Source organism: Muntiacus reevesi, chromosome 3 (assembly GCF_963930625.1).
Source record: "Muntiacus reevesi chromosome 3, mMunRee1.1, whole genome shotgun sequence".
Lineage (NCBI taxonomy): Eukaryota > Metazoa > Chordata > Mammalia > Artiodactyla > Cervidae > Muntiacus > Muntiacus reevesi.
In genome coordinates, this window is record NC_089251.1 from 44,295,837 (window position 1) to 44,310,197 (window position 14,361).

The following is a 14,361-nucleotide window of genomic DNA, read 5'->3' on the forward strand; positions in this document are numbered from 1 at the left end:
CTCAGCAATGGCCACAGGACTGGTAAAGGTCAGTTTTCATTCCAATCCCAAAGAAGGGCAATGCCAAAGAATGTCTAAACTACTGCACAATTGCACTTATCTCACACACTAGTAAAGTAATGCACAAAATTCTCCAAGTCAGGCTTCAACAGTACGTGAACCATGAACTTTCAAATGTTCAAGCTGGATTTAGAAAAGGCAGAGGAACCAGAGAGCAAATTGCCAACATCTGCTGGATCATTGAAAAAGCAAGAGAGGTCCAGAAAAACTTCTGCTTTATTGATTACACCAAAGCCTTTGACTGTGTGGATCACACAAATTGTGGAAAATTCTTAAAGAGATGGGAATACCAGACCACCTGACCTACCTCCTGAGAAATCTGTATGCAGGTCAAGTAACAACAGAGAATCAGACATGGTACAACAGGTTGGTTCCAAATCGGGAAAAGAGTACGTCAAGGCTGTATATCATCACCCTTCTTATTTTACTTATGTGCAGAGTGCATTATATGAAATGCTCGACTGAAAGAAGCACAAGCTGGAATCAAGATTGCCGGGCGAAATAACAATAACCTCAGATATGCAGATGACACCAAACTTATGGCAGAAAGCAAAGAACTAAAGAGCCTCTTGATGAACATGAAAGAGCAGAGTAAAAATGTTGGCTTAAAACTCCACATTCAGAAAACTAAGATCATGGCATCTGGTCCCATCACTTCATGGCAAATAGATAGGGAAACAATGGAAAGAGTGACAAGACTTTATTTTGGGGGGCTCCAAAATCACTGTAGATGGTGACAGCAGCCATGAAATTAAAAGATGCTTGTTTCTTGGAAGAAAAGTTATTACCAACCTAGACAGCATATTAAAAGGTCCCTCTCTTCAAAGCTATGGTGTTTCCAGTAGTCATGTATGGATGTGAGGGTGAACTATAAAGAAAGCTGAGTGCGGAAGAATTGATGCTTTTGAACTGTGGTGTTGGCAAATACTCTAGCGAGTCCCTTGGACTCCCTGATGCCAAGAGAGACTGAAGAAGGAAGGAGAAGGGGACGACAGAAGATGAGATTGTTGGATAGCATCACCGACTCAATGGGACTGAGTTTGAGTAAACTCCGCGAGTTGGTGATGGACAGGGAGGCCTGGCGTGCTGCAGTCCATGGGGGTCCCAAAGTGTCGGACACGACTGAGCGACTAAACTGAACTGCCAAATTTCTTTTCCGACTCGCTTTCAAACGAATAAAACTGAATAAAATACAGGTCTCTGCTCAGTCGTGTCCGACTCTGCGACCCCATGGACTGTAACCCACCAGGTTCCTCTGTCCATGGATTTTCTCCAAGTAAGAATACTGGATTGGGTCGCCATTTCCTTCTCTAAAAATACAGGTCTACCGCCGGCAAAAACCCCACCCACCCGGGAGTGACACTTCCAACTGCAGTTAACAGAGGGGTCCTGAGGTCCGAGGAGTGGTTAGTGGAGACATGAGGTGTCCCGACACCAGCCTTTACAATTGCAGGTGGGCCTTTCTGCCTCCCCGGAGCTCGCTCGGAGCGCCCCCACCCCAAAAGACCCCGGACCACGAGCCCCGGCCAGCGCCCAGCTCCTCGGCGCTGGCCCCCTCACCCGGCGCGCGGCGGGCAGCATGCGACGTCACGGCGGCGCCGCGCCTCCAGGAAGGACCCTTTCCCCGGCTCCTCCTCCTCCTCGCGGCGCCGGCGCCGCTTTCTGGAAGCTTCGTGAAGGCGGTGGGCGCTTACGGTTGGTCGCTGGTCAGCCGCAATCCGCGTCCATCCGTCCTTCCCAAGCTCACGCAGACCCATCTACGGTTGCCATGCCCGAGAACGTAGCCCCCCGGACCGGGCCGCCCGCCGGGGCTGCCGGGGCTGCCGGCGGCCGCGGGAAGAGCGCCTATCAGGACCGCGATAAGCCGGCCCAGATCCGCTTCAGCAACATCTCCGCAGCCAAAGGTATCGCTCCCCGGCCTGAGTCGCGGCCCTCCGGGCCTGCCTGTGCACTCTCACCCCCAGCTTTGGGTGGGCTCTTCGTTCAGGTGATCCGCTTTGGGCCTCTCATAGAATAAGCTCAGTGCAGGGTTCCTTTGCTGTCCGCCGTTATTCCCGACTCCGAGCATGGAAGCCTTTGGACTGGCCCCATTCTGCGTCTTAGATGCCCATAATTTACCGTCCCGGGGCGTGCTGCTTTCATCATACTTAAGCAGCCGGGGCCCTCATGCAGCGGTCTACTGGTAGAATGTTTGCATAATACTTTTCAGCCTTTTTGTTTTTATTAGAATAGAGAAGTACTTTATGCGTGCAGCTATTGAATTCGGGTAAACTCTCCTCACCTTAAATTGGGTCGGGGTCCGACCGACCCACCTTGTTTGAGAATAATTACGAGGCTACGTTGTGCTTTGATTTCCTCTCTGCACGTACAGCCAGCAAGTGGAGAAGAGTTTGGCTTTTGGTGGAATTCAAGAAGTCCTGGGTTTCGTCCAGTTACTTTACTTCGTGGCTTTGTGACCTTTAACCAAAGTTATCTTTTTTTAAAACCAAGGTTTTCTTCCGTATAAAATTGAAGATGGAAAAGTTCAAAAAATAAAAGTTGTGAGGATTAAGAGACGTCGGGTTGAATTAGAAGAGTCTAGAAGCAAAAGTGATAACAGAGGCTTAGAGTTCTTGTCCGTTATGTGTTTGAGTACAGGCAGTATTTCATTTGAGTTAGAGCATCAAGTGCCTGAAGAAATGACAAGTGACATCGGAAAGGTAGAGTGGGGCCAGGTTCTAAAGGCCTAGTGTCCTTTGTTGTTCTGTAGAGGGTTTAACACGACTCCCGCAGCTGCAGATTGTTTTTCAGTATGATGGGATAATAGCTACCTTGGCGGGTTGCTCTAGGGCTTAAATAAGAGCATATGAGGAGCCAGGTGTATATGTATGTATGCATAGAGTACAGCCTTACAGATATTTGAGGTTATCTGTCCAGGGGACTGAGGGTATGGTGCTGCTACTGCTGGGAGAAATCAGGTACACTGAAGGAAGGATGGTGGAAGAAGAGAGAGTAGATTCTGGATCGGGCTTAAGTGAGTTGAGGACGTCAGAATGACTAAATGGTAAATTTAGGAGTCGTTTGAAAGTTCAGGAGTCTTTACCCGGAAATGAAAGTTGTTTGATAGTTATCTAGAGAGCATAATTGAGGCCTAGATTTATTTCATTAGAAACAAGGTGCTAGATAAATTCTGGGGCCATGTTTGGGGGCTGGAAAAGCTATAGAATCCCATAGATTTTCAACAAACAAGATAACAAGATGGGATGTTTACTTGGGCAAATTTGGAAACATCCCTGCACAGAGAATTGAAATTGGATAAGAGAGGTATGCATATAGGAAGAAAAGGCCACTTACTTGTAAACCTGACCCTCACATATTAAGTGAGGAGAGCTCCTGGAACAAAGGGGCACTACTAGACTGTCCAAGTCAGACAGAACTCTGCAGACTGGTGGGAAAAAACTTGCCAGATGCATCTTCAGTGTAATTCATGGAGCCAGTTTTTTCTTTTGTTGACGATGTCAAAAGAACACACACACAAGTAGTTGTGGTACTAGTACTATTCAGCACAAGTCATTTAACAGATAATACTGTGTACTACATAGTATGTTAAACTTCAAACACTTTTGAGGAGGTAATCAGCAAAAAAAAATTTATTTTTTGAATAGTGTGTCTTTCTAGAGGCTTCCTGTAGATGACTGTAAGGGTGTTCTTAAAGTGAATTGGTCTGCTTGTAGAATCGTTGCCTTGTGGGTCCACTAAAATCACCTGAAAGGGTAATTAATGATGGCTGAATAAATAGGAAATGCAGCCCCCAATTATGAAATAATTAAGTAGAATGTAATTTTTTTAACTATACCAAATATTTTTTCTTATGCTTTTTAAGATTATGCATTGTTAACACAACTCACTGAAAGCATTATTCTAGTTGTGGAATATACAAAAGCAAATAGGGCTGTAGAATGTGCTAGGAGATCTAGCTTGTCCTGTTACTGCTGCTTGTTTTGTTTCAGAGAATGGGGAAGGTAATGCAGTCCTCATTCAGAGCACATGACTGAAGTTATATTGATATTTATAGGAGAATTAGGTGACTTCAGAATTTATTCTGCCATGTGCAGGGTACAAATGCTATCTATGTATAGTGACTTTAGCAACAAAAAGTGAAGTGTCATACAATTAAAGGAGTAAAATAATTATTTCTGTGTTCAGTAGATTTTTAGGTATAGAATTTTCTTTAGCAAACACAGTGAATTGTTACGCACCTTATTCTAATAAGAACAAAATGATTATTTGAGGGTATAAGAAATGCTTTTCTCTTTAAAGAGTCTTTTTTTTTTTTTTTTCTATTTGCAGCTGTTGCTGATGCTATTAGAACAAGCCTTGGACCAAAAGGAATGGATAAAATGGTAAAAGGATCAATCATTCATTACTTGCTGAGTGCTACTGTGCCTACTGCAAGCTCTATAGAGGGTTAAGATGTGCTGTTTAAAAAGTAAAGTGTTAGGCTTTGAGAGTTCAGAGAGAGATAGATTACTTTGGGATGAACGGGACCTAGTTATAATTCATATTTTATGATGATTCTTTATAGTATCTTTTGTATCCCTTTTTTAGTGTCTCAGTTCCTTCACTTTTAAGTAGGAAAAAACCCAGATATTTCACTTGTAAACTTGAACTATTACTGCATGTTCTTAAATCATTACACCAGGGTAAGGGAAAACAATTTGAAATTAAGCATTATGCAAACCTAAGTAAACTTCTGTACAAGAAGTATTAAAATTAGTAGAGCTTTTAGGGTTTCACATTAAAACTGGATAAAGAAAAAAATTTTTTTGAAATACAACCTTTAAAAAACTATACTTTGCAGATTCAAGATGGAAAAGGTGATGTGACCATTACAAATGATGGTGCCACCATTCTGAAACAAATGCAGGTGTTACATCCAGCAGCCAGAATGGTAAGTGTAATTTTTAGGTGAGAGTTTTTTGGTTTTCTTTAAGTGTGTTATTTGATACCAGGTAAACAGTTAAATTTGTTTTATTTGATCACATGGTAAGTTTAAACATGGTGAAAGTTTTTCTTTTTTATGCTAATCAGGCATATTTTTAGGATATGTTGTATGCCTAGCATTATGTTCTTCATTGAAAATCAGAACAAAACATGATTCTCCTTTTCCACAACAACGTGCCACACACATAAGGAAGAGAGAAAAACATTGTACTGTTAAAAAAAAAAAAAATTGTACCAATTATTAGTTCAGTGGTTGTTAGCTGAAAGTAGAATTTTAATTGTTTGCAAAATCTTGTGTTTAAACTTTCCCTGATACTTATTTTTAAAAACAATTTTTAATTCAACTACAAATCATAATGGTGATTCTAGTGTCAAGTGAGGAGTCAAAATATCAGCAAAAACAAATTCCTTAGAAATTTCTGTTAAAAAAAATCCCTTTTGATTAGGTAAAGGTGACTGAAAATGAGTCAGGTTGTGCTTCATGCAGGGTCAGTTTAGATAAACTTGGCCAAGGATTTCAAACTAACAGTCTTCTCTCATCTGAATCCTGTACTTCATAGCTTCTGAATTTGCAAAGCGCCCCTAGTTCTTGTAAGTAAAGGGAAGAAGAAGCAACCCTAGTCTGAACTGTAAATCATAGCTTCCTATAGAGTGTGTAAGTAGAATTTTGCATGCCACAAATATTTAGGTCATCATTTTTAAATGAAACCAAGGTGGACAAAAAATCAGAAGAAAAGTATATTGACTCTTACAGTGCTGATAATCAAGGTCTATAAGTGAACATGATGGTGAGTGTCACTGATGTTGTGGAGTTAGAGATGTTACTGGGTTCTCATGAACCAGTTCTTACTGAGCAACTTGACATGTTCTGTTCACCCAGCTGGTGGAGCTGTCCAAGGCTCAGGATATAGAAGCAGGAGATGGCACCACATCAGTGGTCATTATTGCTGGCTCTCTCTTGGATTCCTGTACCAAGCTTCTTCAGAAAGGTGGGTAGGGCATAAGACATGCTTTATTACTGAATAAAGGCAAAACTTATTAAGTAATATGAGATTGACAATTTAATTTGAAACAGCTAATTTTGCTGTGTTTTATCATGTGGATTAAAAATTTTTTTTTTTTTTTGCTTCTGGGTCTCCCCCCACCCACCCCACCCCACCCCTGGCTTTCTTTCTTTCCTTTTGAATGGAACTTCATAAAATTTTGCTTTTGAAAAATGCCTGGTTGGTGGTGTTACTAAACAGGCTATAGATGAGAAATGTGAGAGAACTTAGGAGAGAGAGTAAGGATTCTTGTTTTGGTACATACTGCCTAAATGTAGTTGTGATTTCCCAGTCACTTATTATTATGTAGATTTATAGAATCTTTGTAAAGTAAAAAGGTTTTGGTCTTAAAATACATAGTATGTAATTTATCTATTTCAAATTAAATAGAAATAAATTATTAGACATATTAGCAGTTAAAATTATTCAAACCATTATTAAGAATAATTTAAAATTTGACCGCTTTGATGTTGCAATGAACAAAGAAATATTAAGTCATGTCAGGTTTGAAGTTTATCTGTTATTATTAATTAACTACCCTTTCACAAATGACAGGGATTCATCCCACCATCATTTCTGAGTCATTCCAGAAGGCTTTGGAAAAGGGCATTGAAATCTTGACTGACATGTCTCGACCTGTGGAACTGAGTGACAGAGAAACTTTGTTAAATAGTGCGGCCACTTCATTGAACTCAAAGGTGAGACAAGCACAATGGGATCGTTGTAAAAGTACAGTTAAGTTCATCAGGAACTGCAACTCTTATTCTGTGGTTTTTGATGCTGTGTAGTTCATAAATATTAACTCAAGAGTGGGTAGCTAAACTAATTTGCATAACTGAATTAGTTCAGGTAAAACTAACTCAGGTCAAGACTTTTAGGTAAGTTGATTTTACAGATGGAAAAGAAAGTGAAGTTAACTAACTTATCCAAGACCCACTAATGAGAGGTAGAGATGAGACTTGAACCCCAGATAGGGCTGCCCATCATGGTCCATCTCTTAACCATGTTGCTATTTTTTTTTTATCAAATATAAAGCATTAATGTTATTTTCCATTTCTCGGAAGTTCATGTCACCTATTCTCTGTTATGTTGTGTGTCACATGCCCACTCTGTTCTTTTTCCTATTCATCAGTATTATTTGAATGTTAAGTGGAAATCTAGATCGTATTAGTGATATTAAGTAATAGTGTTGATAAATGTCCCCAGAACTAATTTAGACAGAATATCATAATGGTTACAAGCATTGGTCATAGAGCCTAGACTGCTTGGGTTCAGTGCCAGCTCCACTTAATTAAGCTGTATGTTTTAGATTTTTCATCGGAAGATTGAGTATATGAATGTAAAGTGTTAAAGCTACTGCATGACATAAAATTCATGCTCAATATGTTCTAACCATTACCTATTTTTATCAGCTCCTCAGCAATAGAGGTGCACATACATAACATCTGATCATAAATTCATTTTAAATAAGAAACCTCAGTATAAAATTGTTCTTCTGGATTTCCTGTTGAATTACTAGTAATCTAGTCCTGACTATTAATAAAAGAGGAACGCAAACATATATTTTTATATGGTGACAGTCAAACTTGAGTAGAAAAGATAGTTTATATGTAATGTTTTCTTACATGTACTCCATGTGTATGCTAAGTCACCTCAGTTGTGTCTGACCCTTTATGTTCTCCACCCCACCCAAAAAAAAATTGAGATTACTTCTTGAATATCTTTACCATTAAAGAACTAGGACTTTCTCTTACAACATTTTATGACACTCACTTTTTTTTCTTTTTAATACTAGGTTGTGTCTCAGTATTCAAGTCTCCTTTCTCCAATGAGTGTAGATGCGGTGATGAAAGTGATTGACCCAGCCACAGCTACTAGTGTAGATCTTAGAGATATTAAAATAGTTAAGAAGCTTGGGTAAGCATCTATAATTATAACTTTAATAAAAATTAATTTTCAAAGTAAACATGAGCTGTTTCTACAATAGTTAAATGAAAAATGTAGATGAAAGTCATGTAAGTTTAGTTGTTTTATTTTCATGACAGCTTATATTAATGTGGAAATTTCAAGAATTAGTTTATATTCCCTAGTGATGGCAGAGTAGTGTTGTGATCAGAGAGGTTCAGGAATGGGCCATTAATAAATATGAGTGAGGTTGAAGCACATTTTATCAGACTGATGATTTTTAATTTGTTTTTAGTCAGTTAACCTTGGAGATTTCCCTCCCCTCTTAACTGTCTCTTCATTTTCTTTTTTCTTAGTGGGACAATTGATGACTGTGAGTTGGTGGAAGGTCTGGTTCTTACTCAAAAGGTAGCAAATTCTGGCATAACCAGAGTTGAAAAGGCTAAGATTGGGCTTATTCAGTTCTGCTTATCTGCTCCCAAAACAGATGTAAGTAAAACAAAATGAAGTTATTCCTTAGGTGTTTGACTTTCTAATAACAAAGATTTTTGCTGATTATTATAAAAATAGAAAATGCTGATATTAATACTAGTGATAGAAAGCAAGGATTTAAAAATAATTAGTAAAATCAAGACAAAAGTATAAAATATTGGATGCCACATGTGATAAATTCAGTTTCAGTTGGCTCTCTATTGAAATTGAATATTGACTTCTCAAATGAAGACAAATAATGATAAGGATATGTATGAAACAGTAAAATTCGGCTATGTGAAAGTGGGAGTGCAAGGGGGATTTCCAGATTCTTTGTCTTTATGTTTGCATAGTGGAACTTTTAAACCAGTTTGTTGTTTTTATTCCAAAAAGGTGATTTTTTTAATTTAACATATTCCCATATCACTTAGTGATAAGTACCATTCCCTAAAGGAGTGGCTGATCTTTGTCACCTGATTCAGGTTTGCTCTCATTTCGTATTGTATTAGCATATAGGTTCCTGTTGAGTCGTTTGTTTCGCAGATTTTATATGGATAAAAATCAGTGTTATTTTATAGTTCTTAAATATAATAGTACTTGTCTTTAGTAATTGCTTTCAGCATATCAATATCTTTTAACCATAGAGTCAAAGGGACGCAATTGAAGTTTTTTGAGTAACATGTAAATTTTTATGAGAATTGACATATCCGTGAAATAGGGTATCATTTTTACATATAATGATTTCCAAAACATTGTAAAAAATACCAGTAAGGTGTATAGATAAAAGTAAAAAACCTGAGTTATGTTTCAATGTATATTCACTTTTCTAGAATTTTTCTGTGTGTGTCTATGTAATCTCTAGTTTGGGGTGATTTTCATTGGATTTATACTATGCATAATATTTTCATTAAAATTCTCAGTTTTTTCTTAAGAACTCTTAATATGTTCTTTTTCTGAACAGATGGACAATCAAATAGTGGTTTCTGACTATGTTCAGATGGATCGAGTGCTAAGAGAAGAGAGAGCTTATATTCTAAATTTAGTGAAGCAAATTAAAAAAACAGGATGTAATGTTCTTCTCATACAGAAGTCTATTCTAAGGTATGGGGCATATTATTTTGTTCACCTGTTAATGATAATTGATTTTGGATCCCTTCTAGCAGTTCTTTAAGCATTAGGGGTGGGTTAAACCACTAGAAATCTGGAACAGATCTGCATTTTAGGGCATTATTGTATTCTGGTAAATGATCTAAAGTGAGTTCCCTTCTTGTTATGATAATTTAAGTGTGGGATATAGGTCCTTCTTGACCAAGATCCTTACTATCAAGTAAAAAGCTACCTAATATAGCTAAAATTTTAGAGGTACTTATTTAAGCCATGCAATAGTTTGCCTTGAAATTTTAGAAGTTCTTTTGGGGGAAATTCTGGATAGTCCATGGATTGAAAGAATTCTCCAAAGTTTGAACTGATGCCTTCTTGAAGAAACTGATGTTTCAGTGTTTTCTTCTAATAGGTAGACACATTCTCATGTACTCTATATGTTATGCCAGAAAGTATTGTGGATCTCTTGATATAGACACCTTGTTGAAGAGTTGGAATACCTGGTTCTAAGTTCAAGTTACATAATAGCTAGTAACCTCAAGTAAATTGCTCTCAAAACTCAGTTTACTTATCTGTAAAACCAGGGTACTGATATCTACCCTTCAGTATCAAAGGGTTGTTGGGGTGCGGGGGTCATTCCAGATAGTTTGTGTAAAAGTGTAAATTTGTGGGTCTTAAACATAATTTAGCATCATACTTAATTCTAAATTCATGAAGTCTCAATTGTTAACTATCAGAACAATGATGACAGTTACTTTTGTGTGTTTTATAAGTAGTGTCATTGGGGTACATTTTAAATATTATCCTTTAGAAATCTTATTTAAAAACTTTGAGCTCATAAACTTGGTCAAGCTGTTTAAAGCATCTCCTTTTACAAATAATTAAATAATTAGCCATTTAAACAATACTAAAATTATGGAAAACCCTAAGGAATCAAATAGCAAAATTTCTGTTCTAGACCAGTATTGACGTAATCACTGTTTCTGTATTTTAGAGATGCTCTTAGTGATCTTGCATTACATTTCCTGAACAAAATGAAGATTATGGTGGTAAAGGATATTGAAAGAGAAGACATTGAATTCATTTGTAAGGTAAAATATTCCTAATATCTGTATATGTGAAAATGTTCACTAGTCAGACATCTGAGTTTGTGAATGTGACTATTATTCCTAGACGATTGGAACCAAACCAGTTGCTCATGTTGACCAGTTCACTGCTGACATGCTGGGATCTGCCGAATTAGCTGAGGAGGTCAGCTTAAATGGTTCTGGCAAACTGATCAAGGTAACTATTAAAATTAAGTTTCTAGTTGCTTGGGATTTTGGGGTGTTTTTTTTAATCCTTCGAATAACCTAATTCCAGAGTTTGTTTACTAAAGATTACAGGCTGTGCAAGCCCTGGAAAAACAGTTACAATTGTTGTTCGTGGTTCTAACAAATTGGTGATTGAAGAAGCTGAGCGTTCCATCCATGATGCTCTCTGCGTTATTCGCTGTTTAGTGAAGAAGAGGTAATATTAAATTACTAAGTAATGTTTTGATCATTAAAACTTCCATGTTTTGATTATTAAGATTTTAAAGATTTTTAGTATTATTAAAACTTTAAAGATTATTAAGCTTTTAAATAAATTATTATTTCTGTTGGATAAAATAAGCTGAAAATACATTTGTGAATTTCAGAGCACTTATTGCAGGAGGTGGTGCTCCAGAAATAGAGTTGGCCCTACGGTTAACTGAATACTCAAGAACATTGAGTGGTATGGAATCCTACTGCATTCGTGCTTTTGCAGATGCTATGGAAGTCATTCCATCTACACTAGCTGAAAACGCTGGCCTGAATCCCATTTCTACTGTAACAGAACTGAGAAACCGGCATGCCCAAGGAGAAAAAACTATAGGCATTAATGTCCGAAAGGTAATTTAGACTTTAGTTACTGCAGAAAATGTTGATTAATATAAAATACTAAAAGCTTCATAACTGTGGAATGAAAGGCTTTGTAATTAGAGTAACCTTCAATTTGGATACAAAACCCGCAGGTTATTTAATATATGCTAGTAAGTAAAAATGAAGATGATACCTTGAGTGAGAAATAGTATTTTGTTCATTAACCCTGCCATTTTATGATTGTACAACTTTAAATCTGTGCTAGTTCCCTCATGAGCCTGTGAGGATTAAATGGATTTCTAAGCAGAAAGTTCTTAACAAAGATGCCTGGTGTATAGTTAACCATTGCTGCTGTTGTGAGCACCAGCCTGGTGTAGTTACATAGGGTAAACACACAGAACAGTGATTTCTCCTGTTGTATTGTTTTATTAACGTCTCATTTTGTTGAGAAGACAGGTAACATGTAATGGGAAAAAACAATGCAAGGTGATTTTTTTTTTTTTTTTTTTTTAAATGGTAGAAGCACGTAGAACTCGAGGGCACTACCTGGTTAGGGAAAGTTTTAGGAAGCTCTAACTTTGGTTTGGTAAGGGGAAAAAAAAGTTTCAGATGGGAAGCAGTGATTTTCAGGTAAGAGGGACCAAGAAGTTAATTCATTTTGTCTAGAGAACAGGGGATGTGTTGATCATATAATGGACTTTAAGATAGATTGGAAAGACTGGATAAAAGCTAAAATGAAGAATCTCTTGAGTTGTTGATGAATGGGTGGGGTGGCTGGGTGTTTGTTTTTTTTTTAATTCCAGTAGTTGGGAGTTTTTGGTTTTTGTGTGTGTTTATACCAAGAGGATAAGGTGATGAAAAGAGTAATTTAAGGAGGGAAGAAAGGAGACAGTATTACCTATTAAGACTATCAGCAGTAATCCTAGGATAAAGGTGAGGGAATAGTGGCAGTAAGAGTCTAAAAGTGGAAAGTGAGAATGATGTAAAGATCAGGTAGACTAGACTTGGCCAAATTCAGAATTAGGAATCAGATGATTTAAAACCTCATAACTTTTTTCTTTAATTGAGATAGTTGATTTAGAGTGTTAGTTTTGAGGGCTTCCCTGGTGGCTCAGTGGTAAAGAATCTGCCTGCCAATGCAGGAGACATGGATTCAATCCCTGGGTTGGGAAGATCCCCTGATGAAGGGAATGACAACCCACTCCATTATTCATGCCTGGAGAATCCCATGTACAGAGAAACATGACAGGCTACAGTCCATGGGGTCGCAAAGAGTCAGACAAGACTGAGCAACTCAACAAGTTTCAGATATATAGCAAAAAGAAATCTTACAATTTTTAATAACTATCTGTTTAATTTTTGCCAGTAATTTTTAAATAAAAGATACAAGGAATTGTTTTGGAGTTCAGATTGGGAGAGTCCAGCATTAATTGAGTTTTTCCAGATTTTAGTTGAAAAACAGCCTATAACTTAGGGAAGTGCTTAGTAGAGAGGATCTGACTCTTGACTAGACTACAGGAAAACTAAGTTTGAAAGGCTTTGAGGTTTACTGGTAACCGTGTAGTTGGTGATGTGTATCATTATAAACACTAACAGCAGCTTGTACTGGCTTGCAGGGTGGCATTTCCAACATACTGGAGGAACTGGTTGTCCAGCCTCTGCTGGTGTCAGTCAGTGCGCTGACTCTGGCAACTGAAACTGTGCGGAGCATTCTGAAAATTGATGATGTGGTAAGTATATACAGGCTGTGAATTTCCTACAAGGGCAGAAAGGCATATTTTTGAGGAGTTGGGGTGGGGGCAGTAAATGTTAGTTTGCTAGTCATCAGGGTGAAAACAGTTCATACTTCTAATATTTTCTCACCTATAAAAATAAGGAAGTTTGGATAACCACTGTAAACATCTTCCATTCTTAAAATTGTGTCCTTACAGGTTTTGAAATTTTTCTCTTTTCAGGTAAACACTCGGTAATCTGGTTAACACTGGCTGACTGGCACGATCATGGCCACTAATGGTGCAACTGGAGTGAAAGAGCACCTTGGCATTCCTTGTTGTTTTGAAGATTGTTTCTTTTATGAATTTCTGGGTCTGGTCTTCCAGTTGGCATTTGCTTGAAATTGTATTGACACAGTTTAATGAAAATATTAAATATATGGTTTCAAAAAGCAGGTTAATTTATTGCTGTCCACTGCATTATTCCCACTCTCTCCCAACATTCTGTTATTTCTGATTCACTTGAGAAATCTGTGTGAGGAGGGAAAAAAGGAGTTAACATTTGTCTGTTAAATTCTTAAGGACTTAATGCTGGGTACTTTTAAGTTTTATGTTAGATTGTGGTTTTTGTTGTTTTTCTCCTTTTTGGCTGTGTGGCATGTGGGATCTTACTTCCCCGACCAGGGAATCAAACCCACACCCCCTGCATGGGCACCACAGAATCTTAAACACTGGACTGCCAGGGAAGTCTCCAGTTTTGTGTTTTTTAACAGAAATATTGAGAAAGAATAATGGCCCAATATGCTCATCACCCAGATAAACCCCCATTTTCAGTAATATATATGCTGTTTGAAAAGTTAACAGTATAGAAAGAGTGAAAAATGAACGTCTTTTCTCATTCTTACCCCTTTTTCCAAGAACAACCACTGTTGTGTTAATTGGGATTCCTTCTAAAAATAAAAATATGCATATATGTAACATTTTGTTTGTATAAATCTTTTCTCTGGTTTAAAACATCTTAAGAGTACTATAAAATTTAACTAGTTCTGTCCTTGTTTTAGTCACCATCTAGTCACTATATATAGCTTAGTGGTCTTTTTTAAACTTGTCGAGCACTCCTTTATAGACGCTTTCATGGCTTCTGATTGCCTTTGGATAAAGGCCAGACCTTTAAGGTGGATCACAAATTGAGCCTTACATAAT

At 37.6% G+C, this 14,361-nt stretch overlaps 1 protein-coding gene across 1 annotated transcript; it reads left to right on the forward strand.

The window, feature by feature from the left end:
• Positions 1-1,688: 1,688 nt before the first annotated feature.
• On the forward strand, positions 1,689-13,619 carry CCT4 (chaperonin containing TCP1 subunit 4). The gene is made up of 14 exons (XM_065929080.1): positions 1,689-1,964; positions 4,390-4,442; positions 4,901-4,990; positions 5,924-6,032; positions 6,642-6,784; positions 7,882-8,003; positions 8,348-8,480; positions 9,424-9,563; positions 10,558-10,654; positions 10,737-10,847; positions 10,942-11,072; positions 11,242-11,476; positions 13,063-13,176; positions 13,402-13,619. Exons 1-14 carry the CDS (start codon positions 1,829-1,831, stop codon positions 13,414-13,416), a joined length of 1,629 nt encoding a protein of 542 aa, XP_065785152.1. The 5' UTR covers positions 1,689-1,828; the 3' UTR covers positions 13,417-13,619.
• Positions 13,620-14,361: the final 742 nt, after the last annotated feature.

Excerpts from the sequence above, each read along its gene's own strand:
- CCT4 (XM_065929080.1), top strand. The coding sequence starts at position 1,829 with ATGCCCGAGAACGTAGCCCCCCGGACCGGGCCGCCCGCCGGGGCTGCC. Across the intron at positions 8,481-9,423 it reads TATCTGCTCCCAAAACAGAT|ATGGACAATCAAATAGTGGT; the intron begins GTAAGTAAAACA and ends TTTTCTGAACAG. Across the intron at positions 11,073-11,241 it reads CGCTGTTTAGTGAAGAAGAG|AGCACTTATTGCAGGAGGTG; the intron begins GTAATATTAAAT and ends TGTGAATTTCAG.